This window comes from Balaenoptera acutorostrata, chromosome 6, assembly GCF_949987535.1.
Source record: "Balaenoptera acutorostrata chromosome 6, mBalAcu1.1, whole genome shotgun sequence".
Lineage (NCBI taxonomy): Eukaryota > Metazoa > Chordata > Mammalia > Artiodactyla > Balaenopteridae > Balaenoptera > Balaenoptera acutorostrata.
The window spans coordinates 81,328,900-81,353,254 of NC_080069.1; the positions used below are offsets into that span (position 1 = coordinate 81,328,900).

The following is a 24,355-nucleotide window of genomic DNA, read 5'->3' on the forward strand; positions in this document are numbered from 1 at the left end:
TGTATTCTAACAAGATTTTGCCACTTCCTCTATGGTTTCTTCAAGGAGAATCTCATGAGCCCTTTTACTTAAGGAATTATTGCCATATATTTAACTCTTTCTACCTCCAGGCCTTTCCACATAAAAAGGTCCTTTCTTTCTCTCTCTCTCTCTCCTTTTCCCTCCCTCCCTCAAACTCATTCTTCAGGTCTCATCTAAGCTGTCACTTCCTCAAGGAACACCCCCCAACATACACCCTATTTTCTTCTTTGTAAATCGTTCACAATTCCATTAGTAACACTGATCACACAGCACTCATTACAATACCTTTTTACTTGCTGCATTGCCCCCTAGACCCTGAGCTCCATATTGTACAGGAATTAGTCATCATTGTAGCCCTAGCATATAGTACAACTCAAAATATATTTGTAGAAGGAATGAATTAATGCTGGGCATAACGCTAGGCACTAGGGTTGCAGAGATAAGTAAGATATATTCCCTGACTACGGCAGGTCATTAATAATTCACAATATCCCAACTGAATAAGAGTTGCAGCATCAATATAAAGCTAACTGGAAGCTCAGAAAAAAAGACTCATTCTTTTGGAAGAACTAGAGGACTCAAAACAAACGAACAAAAATGTTTCATACTCTTAGGACACACAAGCTGGGCCTTGAGCTTAAGTTCCCTTCTGGCTCTTACATTTTATGAGTCCAAGTCTTTCATCAAAATTTCAAAGAACTTCCTGCCACTGTTTTAGTGTCTTTCTGAAATAACTGATGCTCTTTCATCCACCAAATTTTCATATCCTCTTCTCAAGGTATTTTCTTTCTTCTTCTTTACTAAGTTCTTTATTTTTCTTCACAGTCTAAGAGCTGTTCGTTTTCTTGGTTATTCTGCAATTTTAGTATGATGGGTCTTCTAGCAGATTAAAAACAGAATTATGTGTTTATGCTGTTTCTTGGGACTAATGCTTAGAATCTTTTAACAATTCTGGAAAATTCCCAGGTATTCTATTATCTTTGAATATTGCCTCTTTCCCATTCTGTTGGGTTGGCCAAAAACTTCTTTCAGGTTTTTCCATAACATCCTACGGAAAAACCTGAACGAATTTTTTGGCCAATCCAATTATCTCTTTTGGGAACTTTGATATATGTTAGACCTTGTTGTTTTAACCTCCATTACCTCTCATCACTCTTTCCTGTTTTCTATCTTTTTGTCTCTCTGGACTGAATTTTCAGTCTTTTCTTTGTATCTATCTTTTTTTTTTTTTTTTATAATTTTAATTTTGTCCTTTAAGTGACTATTTTCTTTTTATTTATTTATTTATTTATGGCTGTGTTGGGTCTTCGTTTCTGTGCGAGGGCTTTCTCTAGTTGCGGCAAGCGGGGACCACTCTTCATCGCGGTGCGCGGGCCTCTCACTATCGCGGCCTCTCTTATTGCGGAGCACAGGCTCCAGACGCGCAGGCTCAGTAATTGTGGCTCACGGGCCCAGTTGCTCCGCGGCATGTGGGATCTTCCCAGACCAGGGCTCGAACCCGTGTCCCCTGCATTGGTAGGCAGATTCTCAACCACTGCGCCACCAGGGAAGCCCTGTATCTATCTTTGAGTTTACTAGTTTTCTTCCTCTTATGCCTTATCTGCTTAACCTATCTATTGAGTTCTAAATTCACATTTTTATGTCTCTGTCTCTCACTTATAGAGGTTATATTTGGTTCTTTTCAAACTGGTTACTTTTCTGTGTTCAGGATGCTCTTTTATTTCTTTAAAAATATTAAATATTTGTTATCTTTATATTCCATGTCAGATAATTTCAAGATCTGTAGTCTCTGTGGGTCTGATTCTGCTGTCTGTTATTTCTGCTGACTTTCACTCAGAGCACCTGATTTCCTTATGGTTTATGTTTTTAAACTGTGATCATTCTCCCTGAATGTGATAATATTTTGAGATCTGTGTTAAGATTACATTTCTCTAGAGAAGATTTGCATTTGCTTCTTCCAGTTGCCTAGGGATACTACCTACCTGGAACCAGTTTAAATTGAGTTTGCCTTTTGAGGTGTTTTAGAACACATAGATAACATGAATTCTGATTAAAAACTCTATGTAAGATCCAGTGTGTGTTTACAAATTCTCAGAGGAGGTTTGCTGTTGATATTATAATCTATCCAAGGCTAAGACCAGGATGATTTTTTTTCTGTCCTCTTCTCCTGGCAAGTTTATTTTTAATTCATTCTTACACTGACACTGTAGTCCTTGGGTTCCCACTTCAGTCTTGTATTTTATCTGGCAACCCTAACTATAATAAGAATGCTCTGAATTTCTCCATTTAAAAAGAGAGATAAAAGCCTAATTAAGGGGGAAGAGAGAAGAATCATAACTGGGTTTCTCTCTGGCCCTAAACAAATATTTCTGCAGTGCTCTAGATTAAAGGTTTTTTCATCTATTTTACATTTTGCCACATCATGATGTCTTCTCTAATTAGCTTTGTTAATTGCTGTCCCCTTACCAGATTGCAAACTCCTTGGGAGCAAGGATTGCCTTTCTTTTCTGCATATACTCCTTACAATACGAAAAGCAGTGTATGGACTGCCGTTAAGTATGTGTTTATTGCTCCTAAGTCATTTCACTGCCGAGTTCTCCTCCTTTTCCATCCACCCAGGTGCTCAAGCCAGAGTCAGGGAATCATCCTACCTCCCTACCTCTCACATTTTATCATCTATTCTTCTATCTTTTTAATTTCTCTCAAATCTGATTTTTTTGGCCACGCTGCACAGCAAGCAGGATCTTAGTTCCCCCACCAGGGATCAAACTCATGGCCCCTGCAGTGGAAGTGCAGAGTCCTAACCACTGGACCACCAGGGAAGTCCCCAAATCTATTTTCCTTCATGACTGCAGTCACAGTCTTAGTTTATCTCTAATCATTTTCCCTCTAGTATATTCCTTAAAAGGGTGTTTCTCAAACGTGTTACATGGAATCGTGGTTTTGCATGATTTAATAAAGGTAACCATGTTTACAGTAAAATAAGTTATTTTCTAATACAGCTTTTCATGGCTTCCCATTACTCTTAGATTAGAATGCAAACCTCTTACCTTGGCCTAGAAGACCATATTTGATCTGATCCTGCCCTTGAACCTGGCCTCATATCCTGACTCTCTCCCTTTCTCCTTATTCCCTTTAGCCACACTGACCTTCTTGACGTTGCCTGAACAGATCAAGCTTTCTTAGCCTCTGTTTGGAACACTCTGCCCTCAGAACTTCACATGACTAACTCCTTGTTACCATTCCAATCTCTATTCAAATGTCAATTCTTGAAAGGCTCTCTCCCAACTAGCCAATCTAACACTTCCCTTCTCCCCTCTAGTCTCATCACTTCTAACCCTTTATCTGAATGTGTATACTTATTTACGTCTTCCTTCTTCATTCAATGCCTATTTCTGGAGCATCTGCTATGTGCCAGGCAATACTGTTGGTATTAAGGTACAGAAAAATAAAACAAAACAAAACAAGCTGTCTTCATGGAGTCTGCATTTTAGACTTCCATGAATGTATGAACCAGCCATGTTCATACATTCATTGAAGATTTATATTTACATTCTAATAATTATCTGCTTTTTCTTTTATTGTCTGTTTTCCCCCTAAAATGTAAGCTCCAGAATGAATGAATAAGTGAATGAACATATGGCTGTAGTGAGCAATCCTCATAGGAACTCAACTGTGTATATTCAGTCATCACTTTTACCAGCTAGTTGATTTAGAGAAGGATGAAAATCCATAAACAGCTTGCCTATTATGCTATTCCATTGTTGGAATCAGGAGACTTGGTAAAGACTAAAGTCCAACAGAGAACTGAGCCTTCTTTAGCCAACATTTGTAGACAATGATTTAGATTATTTATTCATGTCTCTTCTACTACTGTGTCCCTCCAGTGTGCCGTGCCCCATTGTCAGCTGCACTATTTGCCTTACTGCCAATTCAAATATTTATTCATTGTCCTTGGACACCATTGAGGACAAAATGACTGAAAACCATCAACAGTCCCCCTAACCAAATACTTTGTATCCCAGCACCATTGAACCTTCCAGAAAAATCTTCTGCTTTGGCAAAGCTGTCAGAGGGTCCATTTCATATTTGAGTGTTCCCTATCTGAAGCAATTTTAAGTGCAAAGCCTGTTTGGATTATGTACTTTCTAGTGCTAGGCTTATAATTAGTTGCATTCTTTGGGCATATAAATCTCTTAACCCAGTTCATTTTCCTTGGGTAAACTGAAGAACTTCCGTGACTCGCCTACAAATTTGTACAGCACTGTGCAGTAACTAAGTACATATTTACTCTGGGATAATATGCATTATTGACAATGTGCTTAATTATCTCCCTGAACAGTTTAAGTACTGGCTGCTTGTAATGTTGTCTCTCTCCTCAAAGGGAGCAGTAGTGCATCTCAGTAGGGGGTGGACATTCTGCTGATGCTCCAACAAGGCTTCAGGTGCTCATAAATGGTGGTTTAAGAATGGTTGGCCCAAGTGACAGCCCCAGCCCACTTAGGGAGTCTGAGGCAGAGCCAAGAACAACCCCATTTCCTAGTCATCTGCCTCCTTTACAGAATCCTATCAGAAAAAAATTCATATTAAAAGTGAATTTTTTAAAAGGAGTTTACACAAACATCTGCCACTGTTTTAACCACACCCCATGGAAGAACGTCAGTCTTGTCCCAGTGATGTAGAATTAGGGAATGCTGAGAAACAAAATGGAAAGATGAGAAAACAGAAGTAGGCAGGAAAGGGACAGAAAATGAAGAGCAGAACCAAAAGTCCAGGTCCCTTGGGGGAGATCTGTGGGAGGAGAGTGTTTCCAAACACGTGGCCCAAATGAGCCTTAGAACTCATAACCTGAGCACTTTCTTTCTTCCCTTAATAGCATTTTTGATTCTAATTAATTCCATAACACACATTTATTAGGAAAATATGGAAACATACACAGACACATAAATGAAATAAATCACACATAACTACTATTGACATTTTAGCTTTTTCTTCTGATTTTTGATAAAGTTGTATCTAGATAGATAGATAGATAGATAGATAGATAGATTATACATGTATCTAGATATGGATTATCATCCTTTTTTACCTAGCCTATCTTGAAAATGTTTTCATGTCTTTAAACACTCTTGAGAAACAAAATTTTAATGGCTGTGTACTAGCCCATCTTGTACGAATGTACCAGATTTTTTTTAACCTATTCCCAATAGATGAACTTTTAGGCTGTCTTTTGCAGGGACGTAAGTATTGGTTATTTTCATCTAGAAAGTTTGTTCTGGGAATAAATTTATGTACTAAAGCTATAGTGGGTGGTAGAAAGGTGGAGAAAGTAGAATCTAGCCCTATCACTCAAACACGTTCATTCATGTCTATATTTTCAACTTTTCCTCCACCCCAAAAGTGCTAGGTGAACAAGCTGATTAGAATTATATAGTCTGTCTGTAAATAAGGGCCGGAAGCCAAGTGCAGGGAGTCCTTATATATAAATATATGCATATGAGTGAAGTCATCAGAGTCACTCCTTTCAATTATAACTTTAAGGAACCAAACGTAAGACATATTCCTGGAAGTTTAACATATGAATTCATTAGCTCAGATGTGGCTTTTGGTTAGGTGTGGCCTGAGTCAGTGGTCTTCAAAGAGAAGTGTGCAAGACAATCCACTGGGCTGCAGAAAAATACAGAACTTGTATTCAAAATTATTTTTAGGTTGTTCTCTTAAATGTTCTACTTTAGCATGCCTTTTTTTTTTTTTTTGGCTGCGTTGGGTCTTCGTTGCTGTGCGCAGGGTTTCTCTAGTTGCGGTGAGCAGGGGCTACTCTTCATTGCGGTGTGCAGGCTTCTCATTGCGGTGGCTTCTCTTGTTGGGGAGCACGGGCTTTAGGTGTGTGGGCTTCAGTAGTTGTGGCACATGGGCTCAGTAGTTGTGGCTCACGGGCTCTAGAGAGCAGGCTCAGTAGTTGCGGAGCAAGAGCTTAGTTGCTCCACGGCATGCGGGATCTTCCCGGACCAGGGCTCGAACCCATGTCCCCTGCATTGGCAGGCGGATTCTTAACCACTGCGCCACCAGGGAAGCCCTAGCATGCCTTTTTAATGTATGTAAAATATTCATGCACCAGGACATATAAATAATTTACACACACACATATATGCATTGCAGGTACCTGCTAATTTTTTTTTAAACCATATTTCAAAAAAATATGGGGATTACTGCTTTCGATTTGCGGTATTATGGAGCTCGGAGAGTTATTGGGACTAGAAACCTATAAAGTATGGGTGGAGCATCAGTTTGGTCTAATGCTTTGCCTGAGTGTGGGAGGCACTGGGAAGGCAAGTAGAGCCCCAAGTTTGGTCAAGCCTAGGGTATAGGTGATTGGGCCTGGAAAGGTGACTGAGCCAAAAAGGTCGAGATCACCTGAGAAAAGCAAGCCTCTAAGGTATGCTGAATTACAATGAGGTGGGTGCTGTTTTACGGCACAGATGTGGCCTAAGAGGCCAAGGTAGAAGGACCCTAATGAGTCTAGGACAGCTGAGAAGAGACTGAGGTAGGTGAGAGCTTAGGAGCCTCCCAAGACTGCAAGTTTAACATGCCCATTAGTCTAGCATTCTAGGCAGTAACCTAGTAGGTCTTTGCAGTAATGGGACATGGGACAGACAGGTTTCAATAGGCAGTACTAGAGGGAAGCCTGGCTAGCACGGGGTATGGACAAAGTCCTAGAAGCCTAAAAATGTATTTTGAGAGAAATAGCCCAAGGCAAGTTAGGAGCACCTTGACATTAACTTTTCCCCACAGTTTTACAGAGACTCAGTTCTGCCTAAACAATATATCTAATCCCTGGCTAATTCTGGCATATCTAGATATTATACGATAAAAGGCTAGTCTTGAGGCACCGAGTTTCTTCTGTCTCCCTCAAATGAAAAAGAAACATACAATAAGAAACATAAATTTAGAGAAAGCAAATTAGTCATTTTAGCTTGTATGTATTTTTAATTACGTGACTCAAAGTTTATGTAAACCATAAAAATAAATTTTTTTCTCTGGACATTTTTAAATGTTCAGTTCCATCTGAAGTTTAAAATATCTCTTTTCCAATATAGTTTGTAAGTAGGATGTACAGAACTCCTAATGTGGCCCTGATCCACCCCTATTCAATGGTGAAGGCTATAGGTATTACTGAGAACAAAATAAAATGTCAGAGAATGTAAGTTGACCACTGAAGGTGACATTGACAGCAGGAGTCAATGTCTCCATGAGGACAGGGCATTTGTGGTGAGTTCCAGCCCTGCTGGTCTCCAAGGAAACAGTGGAAAGGTGATGCAGAGAATCACGTAGTTCTGTCCAGACAGAGTGGACGCTGTAGTCCTACTCACCCCATCCCATAAAAATGAGACAATACAACAATTTTTCTCAAGAAATGAAGGCTGTATCCCCATCTTGACAAGGCATCTGCTCGCACATTCTCCTTAGCTGGGATGTGAGCAGCTGAAAGCCAGTGGCTGTTTCTGAAGGCTTTTTTCTAAAAGTGGAAGTCTCTCTCTCTCTGAATTCTGTCTGAACTTGCCCCATCCCTCCTCAAAATATGCTCTCTCAGCTCAAAGTTTGACAAGATCAAATAACCAGAGCTATTTAAATACCCTGTTTTGGGTAAAGCTTCCAAGACAGTTAACAATTCTAGCTTGTTTACACTCTTCAAACACCACCCCCTCACTCCTCACCCCAACACACACACACATATTAGAAGTCAGGAAAATTCACCTTCCTCCTTAAGTCCTCCTTACCAACCAAATGCCAACTTGACTTAGAGTCAATTTCTAGGTTTGGAATTGTTACCTTTCCTTAATCCCATAGCAGCTGCCTCTCAGTGGTCAAGCTAAATCCATTTAGCTGATGTTTGACTTGTGGATCTTCTGCGGTAGAAAAATTTTTCTAAATAACTCTTAATGCTTTAGAACTGTTAATAATGAGAAAGACTAGTGGGCATTCATGAGCTGTTATAAGACAGGGTTCCTGTTCTACGCCTTATTCATTTACGCAAACTGTTGTAAAGGTACCAAATTCACTGTGCAACTGGGCTGGAAAAGTCCCTGGAATGGAGATTACATTGGTATGCACATTTCTGAGGCTTGGTTCTGTTTCACATTTTCATCAGTGACCTGCTTAAGGGAGCAGAGAGCAAACTCATTAAGTTCCTAGATGGGAGGGATGGCCAGAACATTAGAGAACAGGATTAGAATTTCCCCAGCCCTTGCCAAATTAGCAAAACTGTCAGAGTCAAATATGTTCATGGGGGACAGGCAGGGAAGAGGAAAGCTGCTCAAATGCAAGCCGAGTAGTAGCAACTTATTTAGGAGCAGAACTGAAAAGACTATAGATGCAAGCACAGACTAGTAGCAGGAAATAAACTTACCCAGTATAACCACTAGCGTTCATTGGGACCTTTGCACCCCCTTAAGATGGATTCAGATTCCCCAATCAATGGATTGGAGAAGCATAAAGCCCTCCCCTAAGAATTCTAAGAATTCCAGTGAGCTTTTCTTCTCATGGTACCTCTAAATTCAGATTCCTGATTCCATTTAATTTCCCTGGTTTATGATTCATTTCACTGCCCTGCTCTAGTCACCCTATAGCAAACCACGTTGACCCAGACATAAAAACCACTTCCCTCCCATGAGCAAACCATGGCCTCCTGCAGAAGGGCCTGGCTATCTCCTTGGTTGTCTTGGCTCTTGCTTAATCCTTCTGATTAAACTTCTATCCCAAGTAGCTTAGCAAGATATTTTCCTAAATACAGACAGTTCTCTCCTTTAGAGGAACTCTGGGACCAGCTATTAAGATAATAACATTTACACCTGTGTTATCTAACAGAAGCGAACATGACAAAGTCACGAGCCAACAGTGCTTCAGCCAAGGGCCGGCCCATATCTTCTGTAAAGTAAATAAATACTAGATAGTAAATACTTTTTAACTCTATTGCAACCACTCCGATGCTATAACATGAAAGCATTCATACACAATATGCAAGCAAAAGGGGCCTGACTGGATTTGGCCCCCGAGTGGGCCATAGTTTGCCAACTCCTGCAACACTCAGCTTCAGAATCTTAGACTTTCGGGGAGGCTTAGCAGCCATATCATCCAAACTGCAGAAATCAGCACCCAGAAAATAGAGTGACGCTTATGCGAGTTCACAAGACAGGTAAGCCAGGGTTAAAACTTCAAATTAGAAACAGGTAGCCCAGTTCCCAGGCCAGCCTATATCATCACTAGGCTATTTCCAGAAGGTTCTAAGGATCCCTGTTTACATGGCAGAACCTCTTCTAGAAATTCTCCACTATAACTTTGGCACATGCATTAGTCGTAGTATGTGTGAGACACAGTAGTATCGTCTTGCAGCACCTCGAGGAGGAGGACCCAAGATGAAAGTCTGACTAAAGATGCGGGTGAGGTTGACTCTACCACCAAGGGGCAGACTTCTTGAAAACCAGAGTAAAGCCTAGAAGAGATCAGGAAGGAAAACTAGGCACAAAGTTCAAAGGACATAATTTTATTTCGTTTAAATAAAGTTAAAGGTGACATAAATCCTCATATACCAAGAGGAATGTTTCCCAAAGGAGCAATTGTTTTCCATCTCCTTTTAGAATGAAAAGAGAAGTGGAGTATAGGTTAGATCACAGAAAGAACTTAATGGAGGTAACCCTGTTACTCACGAGAACTGCAGGCCAGAGGAAGTCATAGAATTGTCTTAATAATTGGATCTGGGAGTTGGCATCTTTCAGGGAGGGACAGGAGGGAGGGAAATAGACTGAGTCAGTGATTCTCAACGTCCTTTCTGTCTCATTAAGTCCCCTGAAAGCTGTAGGAAAGAGTCCTTCTCTGAGCCAACAGGGACACATTGAATCATTGTGTTTAATGAGAGCAGGACAGTTTCTTTAAGAGGGTGGTGAAGTGCAGAACACAAAGTGGATACTGTATTGGAAAAAAATAATTGTCCAGATTTCAAAGGAGCTTCCCAAACGACACTCCCTCACATTGGCAGGCATTTGGGGTAACTCATGAAAAACCCACCACTCGTGGTTGGAAGCTTGCAGCCCCTTCCAAATGTGTGTGTGGACGTGCTTGATGCCTTTACCTAGGTAATGGCCAGGAGTTTCTTCCTGTAGGTCATTCTTGATCAGCAATTTGAAGACCCAGTAGCTTGGGCCTATTCCTCCTTGCAAGTCAGGGCCAAGTTTTTATGAGAACTCTTATTTTACTAACTTTGATAAAGATAAATCCTAGCGTACATCTTGTTACTAATTAAAAATGGTACAATCTATTCAAATATCATTTCTAGACAGTATATTTCATGAAACTATCCCACAAGTATTTGTCTCAAGCCACAACTTTTCCAAAGCTTGGTTTTTCAAATGATGAACTCTTGATGATGATTATTTTTTATTATTATAATTTTTTTCCAGATGATCCAGGAACCTGCACATCATGCGCTATGGGGTATTACATGTAAGTCTGGCGGTTTTTTTTTTTTTTCATGGCATTAACTTTTTCTGCAGTTTAAGCATTACTGACTTAATCCTAAATCCAGTGATTAAAGCAAAGAGGGCCTGCAGCCTGAAGCAACTCTCCCCTGTCAGGCTATTAATGAACAATTCTTGCATTTAGCAATAAGAGTGCAGCTGTTTTCTTGCCTTGAAAGGAGGTCCTCTCTTTCTTGGTCCTGGAAGTCACCCAGCCTGACACTGGTGTCTAGGAATCTTGCCATGGGTTACCAAGATTCAGACCTTGCTGTTTATGGACAGACTTTAATAATATACCTGACCCCAAGCAAACTGTTTCCAAATGTCTGCACGGAGACCTCGTCCTTAAAGGGAGTCAGACAGTCCAGGATGAAGCCAGGTGTTTCGTTAGTTCTTTTTTTTTTTTTTTTTTAATTTATTTATTTATTTTTGGCTGCATTGGGTCTTTGTTGCTGCGTGCGAGCTTTCTCTAATTGCGGCGAGTGGGGGCTACTCTTTGTTGTGGTGCGTGGGCTTCTCATTGCAGTGGCTTCTCTTGTTGCGGAGCATGGGCTCTAAGCTCTCGGGCTCAGTAGCTGTGGCACGTGGGCTCAGTAGTTGTGGCATGTGGTCTCAGTAGTTGTGGCTCATGGGCTCTAGAGCGCAGGCTCAGTAGTTGTGGCGCATGGGATTAGTTGCTCCGCGTCATGTGGGATCTTCCCGGACCAGGGCTCAAACCCGTGTCCCCTGCATTGGCAGGTGGATTCTTAACCACTGCGCCACCAGGGAAGTCCGTTTCATTAGTTCTTAATTCTCCCGTGAGTAATGAGAGACACGGACCACTAGGTTAAATGAAACGCAGATAACCATCACCCCCAAAGTTCTCTGTTAAAAATCTACAAATCAAAGATGGTATGTCTCAACATCACCTCCCCCTCCTATTCTTGTCTCCCTTCCAGGGTACATTGGTGCCTATCTTGGAAGAAAAACTAAGAAAAGAAGGGAGACACAAGCTAGTGGGGGATCTACATTTGGGTCACCTCCACTTTGGTGGGCTGATTCCTCCTGTCACCACACGGCCTTTCTCCTCCATCAGATTCCAAGGACTCAAAATGTGGTGGGAAGAGGTTAAAAGGGGTGAGGAGGATGGGAAGGAAAGGCAAACCCAACAAGCTGAAATATACATAAAGTGATCCGTTAACCTTAGCATTACTTAACCTTCCGGATTTAATTCAACTTTTCCATAATTGCCTAATATTCTCTACATTAACTATGTTTCTACATCCTCCTGATGGGATGATTTAAATTATTGTTTCATTTAAACAGGGGAGGAGGGTGGGTAAAAGGTCCCTAGACTTGATCTTTGTAAGGTAGACCAGATGACATTCAATGAGCAGCCGGTCATTTGTCAGCACATTCATGGTTGGTGTGTGGCCCGCCACACGAACCCCCAGCAGACACGAACCGCAGAAACGCAAGCATTTCTTGGTAAGGTCACATGGTTGGAGGGACAAAATGTTCCTCTAGGAGCCAAGGAAGGAGGACTTAGACTCAAATAAAGAAATAGTGACCATGCAGAAGCAGGTGAGGAATTCTCCTCTTTGTCTCTATTACAGCCCTGCATCCCTCCAGTCTAGCTCTGCCCTGGCTGTCTTCTTCATTTTGATGCCAGAACACACCCCTTCACCTGCACCTACTGCCCCTGCCACCTGAGAGCTGCTTCCTCTGTTAAACTTTGGAGCCAACCTCTCCATTTCACCACCGCTTGCTAATGAGCATGTTTCATAAAACCCCTTGAGACACAAATACACTGAAAGAACATGCCCAACATCACTAAGGGTAAAACATTAGATATTTGTTCCCAGGAACACATCTTTATAACCCTTTAGAATACGCAGTAACTTTGAATACAGCTAATAAAACACTGCACAATAGACGTTGTTAAGGAAGAAATGCAAAGCTTCCCTCTGATATCTTTTTGATGCTGTGAAATTCATCAGAGGGCAAAGGTCAACTTCATTCCACTCCCCTTTCAAATGAACCTCAGCGGAGGCTGAATTACAATGTTTTACTGTAGAATGAGAATAACAGATGATATATGTAAAACTATATATACAGAAAAGCTAAGGCACTTCACTGTTAATATCAATAATCTGGTTACAGACATCATGGTAAGCTACTTGAACTCAACACTGAACTGTTTCAGACCTGGCGGGTACCATGTGGCAAAAGCACACAAGTGGTTCAAACAGATCTTGGGTAAAATCCCAGTCCCACCCTTACCTACGTGACTTTGAGCACTTAACCCTGAAGCTCAGTTCCCTTATCTGGAAATTAAAGATAAGTAACAGCTACCAGGGCTTCCCTGGTGGTGCAGTGGTTAAGAATCTGCCTGCCAATGCAGGGGACACGGGTTCGAGCCCTGGTCTGGGAAGATCCCACATGCCGCGGAGCAAGTAAGCCCGTGAGCCACAACTACTGAGCCTGCGCGTCTGGAGTCTGTGCTCCGCAACGGGAGAGGTCGCGACAGTGAGAGGCCCGCGCACCGCAATGAAGAGTGGCCCCCACTTGCCGCAACTGGAGAAAGCCCTCGCACAGAAACGAAGACCCAACACAGCCAAAAATAAATATAAATAAATAAATAAATTTATTAAAAAAAAAAAAAGTAACAGCTACCATATGGCGATTGTGCAGAGGTTTAAGTGAGCTAATACCTGACACATAATCGGTACTCCCTAAGTAAATATCAGTATCCCTTTCCTTCTTCCTAGCCTCCTCCCTGCTGTCCCAGTAAACGGTCCTTGGAGTCCAGAGCGAGGTGGTTAATGACTTGGTTTGGAGGGCACACAACAGACCAAGAGGAAGTTTTCTCCCTTGAAACCCAAATATCTATACCTGTTAAAAATGATGCATTGGGACTTCCCTGGTGGTCCAGTGGTTAAGACTCTATGCTCCCAATGCAGGGGGCCCAGGTTCGATCCCTGGTCAGGGAACTAGATCCCTCATGCCACAACTAAGAGCCCGCATGCCACAACTAAAGATCTCGCATGCCTCAACTAAAGATTTCACATGCTGCAACTGAAGATCCTGCACGTGGCAACGAATATCCCGCATGCCGCAACTAAGACCCAGTGCAGCGAAATAAATAAATAATTTTTTTTCAAAATGATGTGTAGTCAGGGGGTGAGATAAATTAGGAGTTTGGGATTAACATATACACACACTACTATATAAAATAGGAAACAACAAAGACCTACTGTATAGCACTGGGAACTCTACTCAATATCGTATAATAACCTATAATGGAAAAGAATCTGAAAAAGCATTTATATATAAATATATATATCTCTGAATCACTTTGCTGTACAGTTAAAACTAACACAACATAGTAACTTAACTAGACCTCAATTTAAAAAATGATGTATAGGGCTTCCCTGGTGGCGCAGTGGTTGAGAATCTGCCTACCAATGCAGGGGACACAGGTTAGAGCCCTGGTCTGGGAAGATCCCACATGCCGCGGAGCAACTAGGCCCGTGAGCCACAACTACTGAGCCTGCGCGTCTGGAGCCTGTGCTCCGCAACAAGAGAGGCCGCGATAGTGAGAGGCCCACGCACCGCGATGAAGAGTGGCCCCCGCTTGTCGCAACTGGAGAAAGCCCTCGCACAGAAACGAAGACCCAACATAGCCAAAAATAAAATAAATAAATAAATAAATAAACTCCAATCTCTAAAAAAAACAAAAAACAAAACAGAACCTTCTAAAAAAAAGATGTATAATATATGTATAAAATAAATAAGCTAAAAGGATATATTGTACAGCACAGGGAATATAGCCAGTATTTTATAACTATAAATGGAACACAACCTTTAAAAATTGTGAATCACTAAGTTGTACACCTGAAACTTATATAATATTGTACATCAACTATACCTCAATAAAAAAAAAATTTAATGATGCATAATATTTGAAAGTTGCTAAGAGAATAGATCTTAAAAGTTCCTGTCACAAGAAAAAAAATTCTGTAACTATGTATGGTAACGGATGTTACTGTGGTGATCATTTTGCAATATATACAAATATTAAATTATTATGTTGTACACCTGAAACCAATGTAATGTTGTATGTCAGTTATACTTCAAAATATTAAGGGAAAAAAAGACTGTAACTTCAAAAGAGGTGATATGTAGACACATACAAGGAGATTAAATTATGGTGGTAAAGAGAAATATGTCAACACAGCTCATGGAAGAAACTCCATCTTCTCCCCCCAGGTTCAAACACCAGTGTTATAAAACCTGTCCTGAGAAGACCTACAGGGAAGAATCTGAATGCAAAGCATGTGATACCAACTGTGGCAACTGCGACCAGAATGAATGCTACTGGTGTGAAGAGGGCTTCTTCCTCTTGGGTAAGCTCAGAAACGGCACTGTACAAAGTGACAGCAAAGCTCCAGGGCTCCACCCAGAAATGGGAGAGCTCCTCTGATCAGTTTTAGAGTCCTCCTGTGTCTCTTGTCCAAGAAGGAATTTTAATTTGGTTTGAAAATAAACATTAGCCAGGACTACTTCTTTCTGTTTTTATTATTGAAGCATAGCTCCTATTTCAGTAATTAATCTCAAGTGTCTCAAGCTGATGGAAAGAAGAGTGAATGGAGGGGAGGGAGAGGTGCTGAAGAGAAATGCTTTGGAATTGAAGTCACCTGGAATATTCAGAACATGACCCTTTCCTTGAGACTTCATCCATGTTATATATTCCTTGCACTGTAAAAGTTAAATAAGATCTTTTGTCTTAGATTTTGGTCAATTCATTGACTTTGATGGAAATGAATAGTTAGGAAAGATAAATACTGTGAGCCTTCCAGTTGAAGAGAAGAGTCCAGGTTCTTGAATGTTTGTGGGAGAGAGAGTGGGGCAGACAGCCCACAGTGACCTTCAGAGATTCTGTATGTAGGGATCATTTTATTTGCAGTTTTTCAAGGCCTTGAGGACATGAATGTCTTTATTCTATGCTCCTAACCCTTTGAGCTGACGGCCAACTTAAATTTTCAGTTGAAAGAGGACTTAAAGCGTTGGATTTATTAAGACACAGTTCTTGGTTGAAATAAGCAAATGCCATCATGGTTTCTTTAAAAACTAAAAAATGTTCCTCAGCCTCCCTCCGGCCTGTTTAGAACTTGGCCCTGCGTAGATCACCGAGCTCAGCCAGGGCTGCGTTTCATGCCTCCATTCTGTGTTCTCACGTAGGCGGCAGCTGCGTGAGGAACTGTGGCCCTGGCTTCTACGGCGACCCGGAGATGGGAGAATGTGAGCCCTGCCACCGAGCCTGCGAAACCTGCACCGGTCTTGGCCACAACCAGTGTAGCAGCTGCAGAGAAGGGTTGCAGCTGCTGCATGGGACGTGTGTGCATCTGGCCCAGACCCAGGTGGAAGGCAGATTCTGGAATGGTATGGACCTCCCGAGAGAGATCGCAGGTGTCTAGCTGCCTCCTCGGCCTCCCCCCGCCACCACCCCCAAACCCTTGCTTTCGGGATACCCAAGAGATGAAGGTTGCCAGTAAAAGAAAAGCCTGGAGTCCCAGAGCCTCTGTGATGCTCATTGAGGGAGAGGATAGGAGGCCATGGCTGGCATTTGGCGAGGAGGGAAAACCCAAAGGGCCACGGATGACTGATCTGACCACTTGAGTTTCCACCTGGGTGGAGTAGACCGCAGAGCATGTAAAGAGTGTCAGAGAGAGAAATGACTACCATTTTCTCAAAGATTTCAGAATAGCTTCTATTACATTCACTTATCTCTTTATTAAAAAAGAGATAAAAGAAAACTACCAGTGGGATAGCTTGTCCAGTTAGACAAGGAAGAATCACTCTAAATTATGGGAACTTGAGCTGAAATCACTGATCTTTCTGGCTGGATTATTAGAACTTGCCATCATTCAAGCTTACCTTTGAAAAGTTGCCCCTCTAGTTGCAGATGGGGAAAGTGGGGGGCTTGAGAAGGGCCGGGAGGGAGGAAAAGTGTGGGAGCTTGGAATCTAACACTAAAGGCCTGTGTGTATTCATTCCCACCTGAGTCTTCGGAATTGGCCTCCAGACCCTGAAGCCTTGGTCACAGGCTTCCTGGCAAGGTGTTACAACCTTGCAGTGACCTCTCCATGTCTGAGGTGGTTAAAAAACAAAATCCTCCTCCTGCTGGAAAAATCTGACTCACATTCTATGCAGAGACACTCATGAAAACAAGAGATGTTCTCCGTTTTGATTTCGAGGCAAGGATTTGTTTAAAAAGGTCATTTCAGTGCAGAAGCAACAGCAGCTGAAAGCAGGTCTGCTTGGGATGATTCTTCTAAGAGCTGGAGGGAAGGATAGATCTGGGGCAAGAGAAAAGCCTCTTGCTGGGTTTCAGAGGAAGGATGTCCACAGCTGCTGTCTACTTCGACAGTGTCGCATATGTGACTTAAAGGAAGAGCAGCTCGGAGCCCATCACAAACCCAGCAGCCAAAGGCCACGGAGAACACTGGCCGATTTCAGAGACACAGCCAGGAAGAAAATCATTCACTCCAGACTGGGATATCTTCCGTGAATTAAAGCTGAACCAAAATGCTGAAAACGAGTTTGTCTGGCATTCAGGCATTTAAGAGGCAGTGCAAGCCAAGAGGAAAATAGTCTGGTGGTGTGTTTCTAGCTCAGAACATCTGTATTTTATCTGGCGTCCAGATGATGAAAAGGTTCAGGGAGCCAAGAGTCAGAGCAGATTGATTCCCCAAATGATTACACGTCCCTTTCAACTGGACTACGCACTTCGCAAGCAGAAATGAGGTCTTGATTGCTCCCCCCTTTGTCGAAGCGTCACACCTACCCCTCTGCATTTTCTACTATCAAAACGTAATGTTTTTGAAGAGAGGAAGGAATTAGTCCATTTGGGGATTTACTACTAAGGGATTCAGGAAGCAGATGAGAATATTTCTCATGGCTGGACAAAAGCAGTGAAGTCAGTGACACGGCTGCACTTTCCCACATCTGTGATCTGGGAAATAAGACATGCAGACTATGAACAACGAGAAAAACTTAACTGAGCAAGGTAAGACCAGAGCTCAGCTTCCCCGGCATAGTTGAGGTACCACTGAAATGGACAGTAAATGAGAAATGTACTCCACAAGGCCCTGAGAGTATTTGAGCCAATGCCTACATTTTTCTCCTGACTTCGTTTCCTTAAAAAACAGGGTTGAGGTTGTAATAGGAGAGCAGAGGGTTCCAGAGAACAAGCACTAATTAACCGCACCTTTAAGATGATGGAAAGCAGATTGCAGTCATCCTGGGTCAACTCAGAGGGAGCCCAGACAAATCAGAGTGTTTATGAGAGAATGGAGCTACCTAGGTGGTACCAGCGAAGTGTTGTGTTGTTTTTGTTGTTTTAAACACAGATTCAGATCCAGGTAGGACAGAGCAGATGGGACAAACTTTAGCCCATTTCTTCACCCACACTACTGCCAGTGGAAACAATAAGCTCATGCTTGCATCTGAAGACTATGACCACCCCCACTGTCTATGTCAGCATGTGTTGGGGAGATGCCCTTGAAATAAAAATCCAACTAGAGTCCACTGAACTCCTCTTTTAATAACGTGGCTACTCATGATGAGAGTGGTGAGGATGACAGGTCATCACCCTTTGTCAATTACCAGCTGAGCCTGGGAATGCCTCCTATCCTGGTTCAAGGATGGAGATTTTCCTACACCTCAGACCATAGCTGGCAAATCCTCCAGCCAAGACTAAGTAATCTCCAGAGATTCTTCCTGCCACGTAAAAGTCACTGCACAAAAGTATAGACCGTCCCCAGATTCCCTGTCCCAGTCACTAACTAATATATTGTGAAGATTACTTAGGCCAATGTCCCTGCGCGGCAATAATAGAACCAGTGTTAAACAGGCTGCTGCCAATGGCATCAGCAGTGACTCAGGCAACACTCAGAGCCACCGTTGGTGAAAATGTTCAGGGGTGGCAGGCCACGGGCTTTGAAAGAAGATGATGGCTTCAGCTGGTTTCCTGAAACCATTGTCGGGAATGGAAACAGTGTACCCTATTACTGTTAAATCATTTGGGTTTTCTTAAGTGGTTTTCTCCCTGGTAGTGCTGGAAAGTCTTCAGAATAATTCCTGCACATTTCCCCTACCCACCTATTTCCCTCATTAAAACCATGTTTGTAGCAGGCTCTAATTACATATTCTGATGGGTAGTCTAATCTACAAAGCACAGACATGGTAAATTAACGTTTTATCTTTGACCACATCCTAACAATTTATCACTAGCCTGTCTTTTGATCTTAATTCCTATGCTCTGAGAAAGACTGAAATCCCGGAGTCAGTTACAAACACTGGAAGCCACTCATGTGTGAAAAAAAATTCTCAACAGTGGGGAGATATGTTGCTTCCTAGTAACTGAACTTTAGAGAATTTTAAAGAAACCATGAGAATCTGGTTTTTTAGAAGGGCTTTGTAGATGTGTACAGTTGCCTCACTTAACTTACAAATGAGAACATGATTTTTACTGAATTAACCAATCACAACTCAGAGTGCAGAAAATACATGTTTCTGGGTAGCTGAGTAAACTTTTGGCTAGTGGTATGAGGGAGCTACATGTTATCTCCTTACACTGAGTTTTAAACATCCAGGAATTTTATGAGTGGACCATTAAACCATTGCAACTTAAAATCAGCTACGGTGGGAATATTTACACCACAGAAATTGGTAAACAGGATGACTCAAGTTTTTGTTGTTGTTTTGTGTTCCAAAGAGCCATTTTACCAGTACATCACTGCTTTGACCTCTAGCAAACTATTTTAAATCCAAGTGAATTACTAAAACATCTCTCTAGTGAATGTAGGCTTTAGAATTGGGCATACCTGAATTCAAATCCTGGCTCTGTTCTTTACTATCTCCATAACCTTGAGCAAGATATTCATCCTCTCCGAGCCTCAGTTTTCCTCACCTATAAAATGAGAACATGAAACTGCCTCATACAAGGTCCTTTTGAGAATTGAATGAAAGAATACATATGAAGCCCCCAGCACATATGATGCAATAAAAGTTAATCTATTCTGTAACCCTTTAACCCATTCCAGTTTTAACCCATGAAACACTAGTTCACTTTCAAAACTGCCTCCTTGAGCTCATAAAAGAAAGCAATTTGGGGGCCTAAAGAGTAATACAGGTCTGGGAAAAATAGTCCCAGAAAGAAGGGCAAATGATGGTCAGTTGGGATGCCTAATAGCCAAGTTGAGTCCTGACTTAACCAAGAATGTGTACAAAGATGATAATAGCAGTTTTACTTATAATAACAAAAAAAAGGAGAGAGAAATCTAAAAATGTAACACGAGAAAAAAAGTAAATTACGGTTCATGCAAATACACAAACCATTAAAAATAATGTTTACAAAGAATTTTCATGGCAAGAGAAAATGCCTATAAGACGTATAATATTAAATGAAGAATGTAGGGTTGGTCTTATATATGCAGAAGATGTAAATGATTACATATATATGCACATATGTAATTATACTCACACATTCAGTATAAAGATGGGAAATCTATACACCAAAGTATACACAGTAGACATTTCTGGGTGGTAAGATTATGGGCAAACTTTATGTTCTTCTTTATCTTGTTTGCATTAAAAAAATAAAACACTTTATTTTCTTTAATAAAAAAAGAACCTGTGCCCACTGCAAGCCCATCTTTGGTGAAGAGCCCGCTGCAGGAGCGACGAAGGTGGAAGTTTCAAATCAAAAGAGGTAACAGGGAAATAGGGAGGAGAAGACAATCAAGTATCAGGAGAGTCTCTGTGATGTAGAAACCAACCCAAGAAGCCGGGCGGTGAGGAACAAGCAGGGATGCAGAAGTCGTGAGAGAAACAGAGAGAGGAGGAAAACACAACACAAAATATAAGTGGGCGCCCAAAGGGAAAGACTGGGAGGAATTTCATCATCAGTGGAGACTTCTAGAACATACAAGGACATTCCTGAGGTGCTAAGTGGTTATGCTTGGGAGAGGCTATCAAGAAAAGCCTCTGTCCTTGCAAATCTTTAAGAAAAGCACCATTTGCCTTCCCAGTCACTGCAGCCTTGTTTGAAATAGCAAAGATTGGAAAAAACTAAACAGCTACCAATAAGGGTAGAAAAATGAAGCATGACACATCCACACAATGGAATACTATGGAGCCATCAAAAAGAATGGGGAGGTTCTTTATGTACTGATAAAGAATGGTCTCCAGAATACTGAGTTACAAAAAAAAAGGCAACATGATAAACATTGTGAACAGATAAAGTTTGTATAAAAAGGTTGGAGGGGGATGGGGAGAGAGGAGAGAGACTTCACGGTATGTGCCTTTTCTGCATTTCGAACCATGTGAGTATTGTTTATTTAATTTTTAAAAATTTAAATAAGAAGAACCCCTGTTTTATAGGATTGAGTTACAGTCATTTTTGAAGGTTGGACACTACATTTTCTTGGTCAAGGTGATTTTTTTTTTTTGAGGTGGGGGAGGTCTTGTTCAGTCTAGAATTTCTGGAGTAGCAAAAAGAGAAACTATGATCAAGGTCAAATTTTGCTTGTTGACATTAAGTCTCTAATCTTTCATGATAAAAAAGCTCTGGCTGGAGATGACTTTATCCATTTGCCGAAGCCTGATTGCTAACTGTGTGTGCAGAGTACCCTCTAGTGGAGGAATGAGGACATTACAGAATTTTATACCAAGTATATTGGAGTAAAATATCAAACTGCCAGAATGTGAGATATGTATGTGTAATTACAGATGCATGTATATGTGTAAATATATACATTATATATTTTTAAATATGATAAAATTAATGAAAACTTTTATCTTTTTAAATATAACATTTTAGCATAAAAACGATAAAAGTCAAAACAAAATCAACCCATGGCCTTGATATATAATAAAGATTTTCAAGGCGCTCAATAGCTAACGAATATTATTTTGTTATTATTCTTTGAATAACTGGTCTCAGAAAGTAAGCATCTTTTTTTCCCCAGCTTAAATGAGATGTAATTGACACACAATATTGTGTAGGTTTACCGTGTATAACATGATGATACATGTGTATACTGCAAAGTGATTACCACAATAAGGTCCGTGAACACATTCATCAACATCACTTTCGTGAAAATCTTGGGACTAGCATTGCTCTGCACTGGCTAACTGAACTCCACAAATCCCGCAGGGAGAGTACATCAGTCAGTGGTCTACTGGAAAACCAGTACAAAATTTTCTCTACAAACTAGGAAACAACTGCCACGCAGCATGGCAGGACGGACAGTCATTTATATCCATGTATATATAGCTCTCTACCTTCCTACCTACCTACCTAGTTTTCTCCTTAGCAAGGCTCAGCAGTTTATTAACCATGAGTGCCATCAGAGAAACCAAGCAATGCCTCCTAGTGCCACTCCAAGTATGGAACGAAAGAGAACGGGAAATAAAACAGAAGCTTGAGAAATGGGGTGGAATCGTAACAAATGAGGAAATCAGGAGAGAGGAGAAAGGAAGGAGGAGGATCCAGCATTTACTGAGCCACTCTGCGCATGCTTTACACGTTAACTCACTCTGGCTTCACAAGAGTCCTGTAAGGGAAGAGTCATTTGCTCTCATTTTAGAGACGTGGAAATTAGGACTCTGAGAGTTTAATTACTGTATCCATGGTTACCCTACTGGAAGTGGCACAGCTGGGATCTGAAGGCAGGTGTGACTAGAGACTGACTCTAGGGAGGAGAAGGAAGGAAATGAAAGGCAAGAGAATAGGAAGGAAGGAAGGGAGGAAGGAAGGAAGGAGGGGAGGGAGGGAGGGAAGGAGGGAAGGAAGGAAGGAAGGAAGGCAGGGAGGGAGGGAGGGACGGAGGAAGGAAGGAAGGAGGGGAGGGAGGGAGGGAAGGGAGGGGGAAGGAGGAAGGGAGGGAGGGAAGGAAGGAAGGAAGGAAAGAAGGGAGGGAGGGAGGAGGAGAGGGAGGGAGGAGGGGAGGGAGGGAAGGGAAGGGGAAAGGAGGGATGGCGGGAGGGAAGGAAGGAAAGAAGGGCGGGAGGGAGGGAGGAGGGGAGGGAGGGAAGGGGAAAGGAGGGAGGGAGGGAGGGAGGGAGGAAGGGAGGGAGGAAGGGAGGGAGGGGAGGGGGAGGGAAGGAGGGAGGGAGGAAGGGAGGAAGGAAGGAAGGAAGATGGGAGGGAGGGAGGGAAGGGGATTGGTAAGATGCCAACAAAAACAACTAACTGAACTTCAGGGTCATTCATATGACACATTCTGAGCTAGAACTTCTTTTTCTAATTTTCCCCCGTGTGAGTCACGCTGATTCCTAGGCAATTACTGAAATTTAGTCAAGATCTCTATGTATATTGATTGAGTGATGTTATTGAGGCTGTTATATATGTCTGCACAACTACCCAGTGGAGTTGCTGCCTTCCTGGAAAAGCCTGCCCAGCAAATGGTCATGGGGGAAGAAAGGGGAAACAGTTCGAGTGTTTCCCAGCTTAATGGCATATTAACCTGGAATGGCCTGCCCACCACCTGACCAGCCAGAAAGCTCTTGGGTGCCTCTGCTATATTGATGCTTAACAATGACTGGGGACAAATTTAAGAGGAGATCAATTTAGGCTGCATCCCACAGTGGCTACTCTGAAGAACACAGAGACCCAAACATTGACCAACTGTGAAACCTGGTTCCAAAGAACAACAAAAAAGGCACAATGAATTCTCAGTTATCATCTTGGAGTGAAGAGAAGTGGTCATCTAAGAATCCTGGGGAAATAAGTGATTACTTTTGACGCAAAAACTCCTGCATGCATACACACAACCACACACTCCCTTACCCCACACATTTTTTAAATATGAAAGAAGTAAAATTTGTTCATTCAAATATCCCCTTAGTATTTAAGGCTATCCTGTCTTAATAGGATAGTCTGCAAAGAAAGTCTTGATAATCAATTGTCAATGACAGAGTAAGAAAAAAATAAAATAAATGAAGTCCACATGGTAGGCAGTGGGTGGTGCAAAGATTTAGCCAATGTCAACTTGAAGGGATTCTATTTGGGGTGAAAAGGGAAATGAGATTACCTATGAGATCTTTTCCAACACTGCAGTGCTCTGAGCCTGTTCAAAAGAGACAGACTTCTTGTTTCTTTCCCTACACAGACCTCTTGGGAAGTTACCAGCCTTGTCATTCTTCTTGCAAAACCTGCCATGGATCTGCAACCCTGTGCACTTCATGTCCAGAAGGTGAGTGTGGCGTGCGACAGAAGGAAAGAGTGGCCAAGCCAATTCGCTGTAACTCATGTACATCAGCATCTCTGTGTAAGGGGTTTGCAGGACTTGACCTAGTCCCACCACATGTTGCTATCACCGTAGCTGCTCTGGAGAAACACAGGGACCTAAACACTGACCTATAATAAAAACTGGCTTTCAAGGGACCAGAACAAAAAAGAAAAGAAATGTTTCTTTTCCAAAAGCACGATGAAGTTAGTGATAGATTTGGCCACAGAGTTTGTTAGGGTCTCTGGGTGTCTGACATTTCTAGAGGTTCCATTGTTCTTTTAAAGTGCATTAGCTGAAACAAGAGAATTAAGGTGGAGAATCTAGGTGGGGATAAAGAGTCTACCTGCTATTTTTCTTCATGTTTGGTACTGAATTTAGGGGAGGAAAAAAAAAACAAGCACGACATAACAGCTCAATAAATAAATTGCTTCATCATCTATAAAAACACATCAGAAATAAGTTCCCTGAATTAGGGGGACAGTTTATTAACATGGTACGTTAGGAATTAAGAATTTAAGAATCACTATTGGGCTTCCCTGGTGG

General features: G+C 41.8%; 1 protein-coding gene across 7 annotated transcripts in view; it reads left to right on the forward strand.

Annotated features, from left to right (window-relative positions):
* The window catches only part of PCSK5 (proprotein convertase subtilisin/kexin type 5), a 475,211-nt gene that overhangs the window by 402,852 nt on the left and 48,004 nt on the right, over window positions 1-24,355 (forward strand). For 5 of the 7 annotated variants that reach the window (XM_057548453.1, XM_057548448.1, XM_057548452.1 and 2 more), the window contains exons 25-29: window positions 10,476-10,518; window positions 14,784-14,920; window positions 15,756-15,983; window positions 20,209-20,289; window positions 23,693-23,776. In XM_057548453.1, the coding sequence (XP_057404436.1) occupies window positions 10,476-10,518; window positions 14,784-14,920; window positions 15,756-15,983; window positions 20,209-20,289; window positions 23,693-23,776 (573 nt within the window). The remainder of the gene's footprint in view (window positions 1-10,475; window positions 10,519-14,783; window positions 14,921-15,755; window positions 15,984-20,208; window positions 20,290-23,692; window positions 23,777-24,355) is intronic. The other 2 variants (XM_057548449.1, XM_057548450.1) reach the window with 2 other exon arrangements.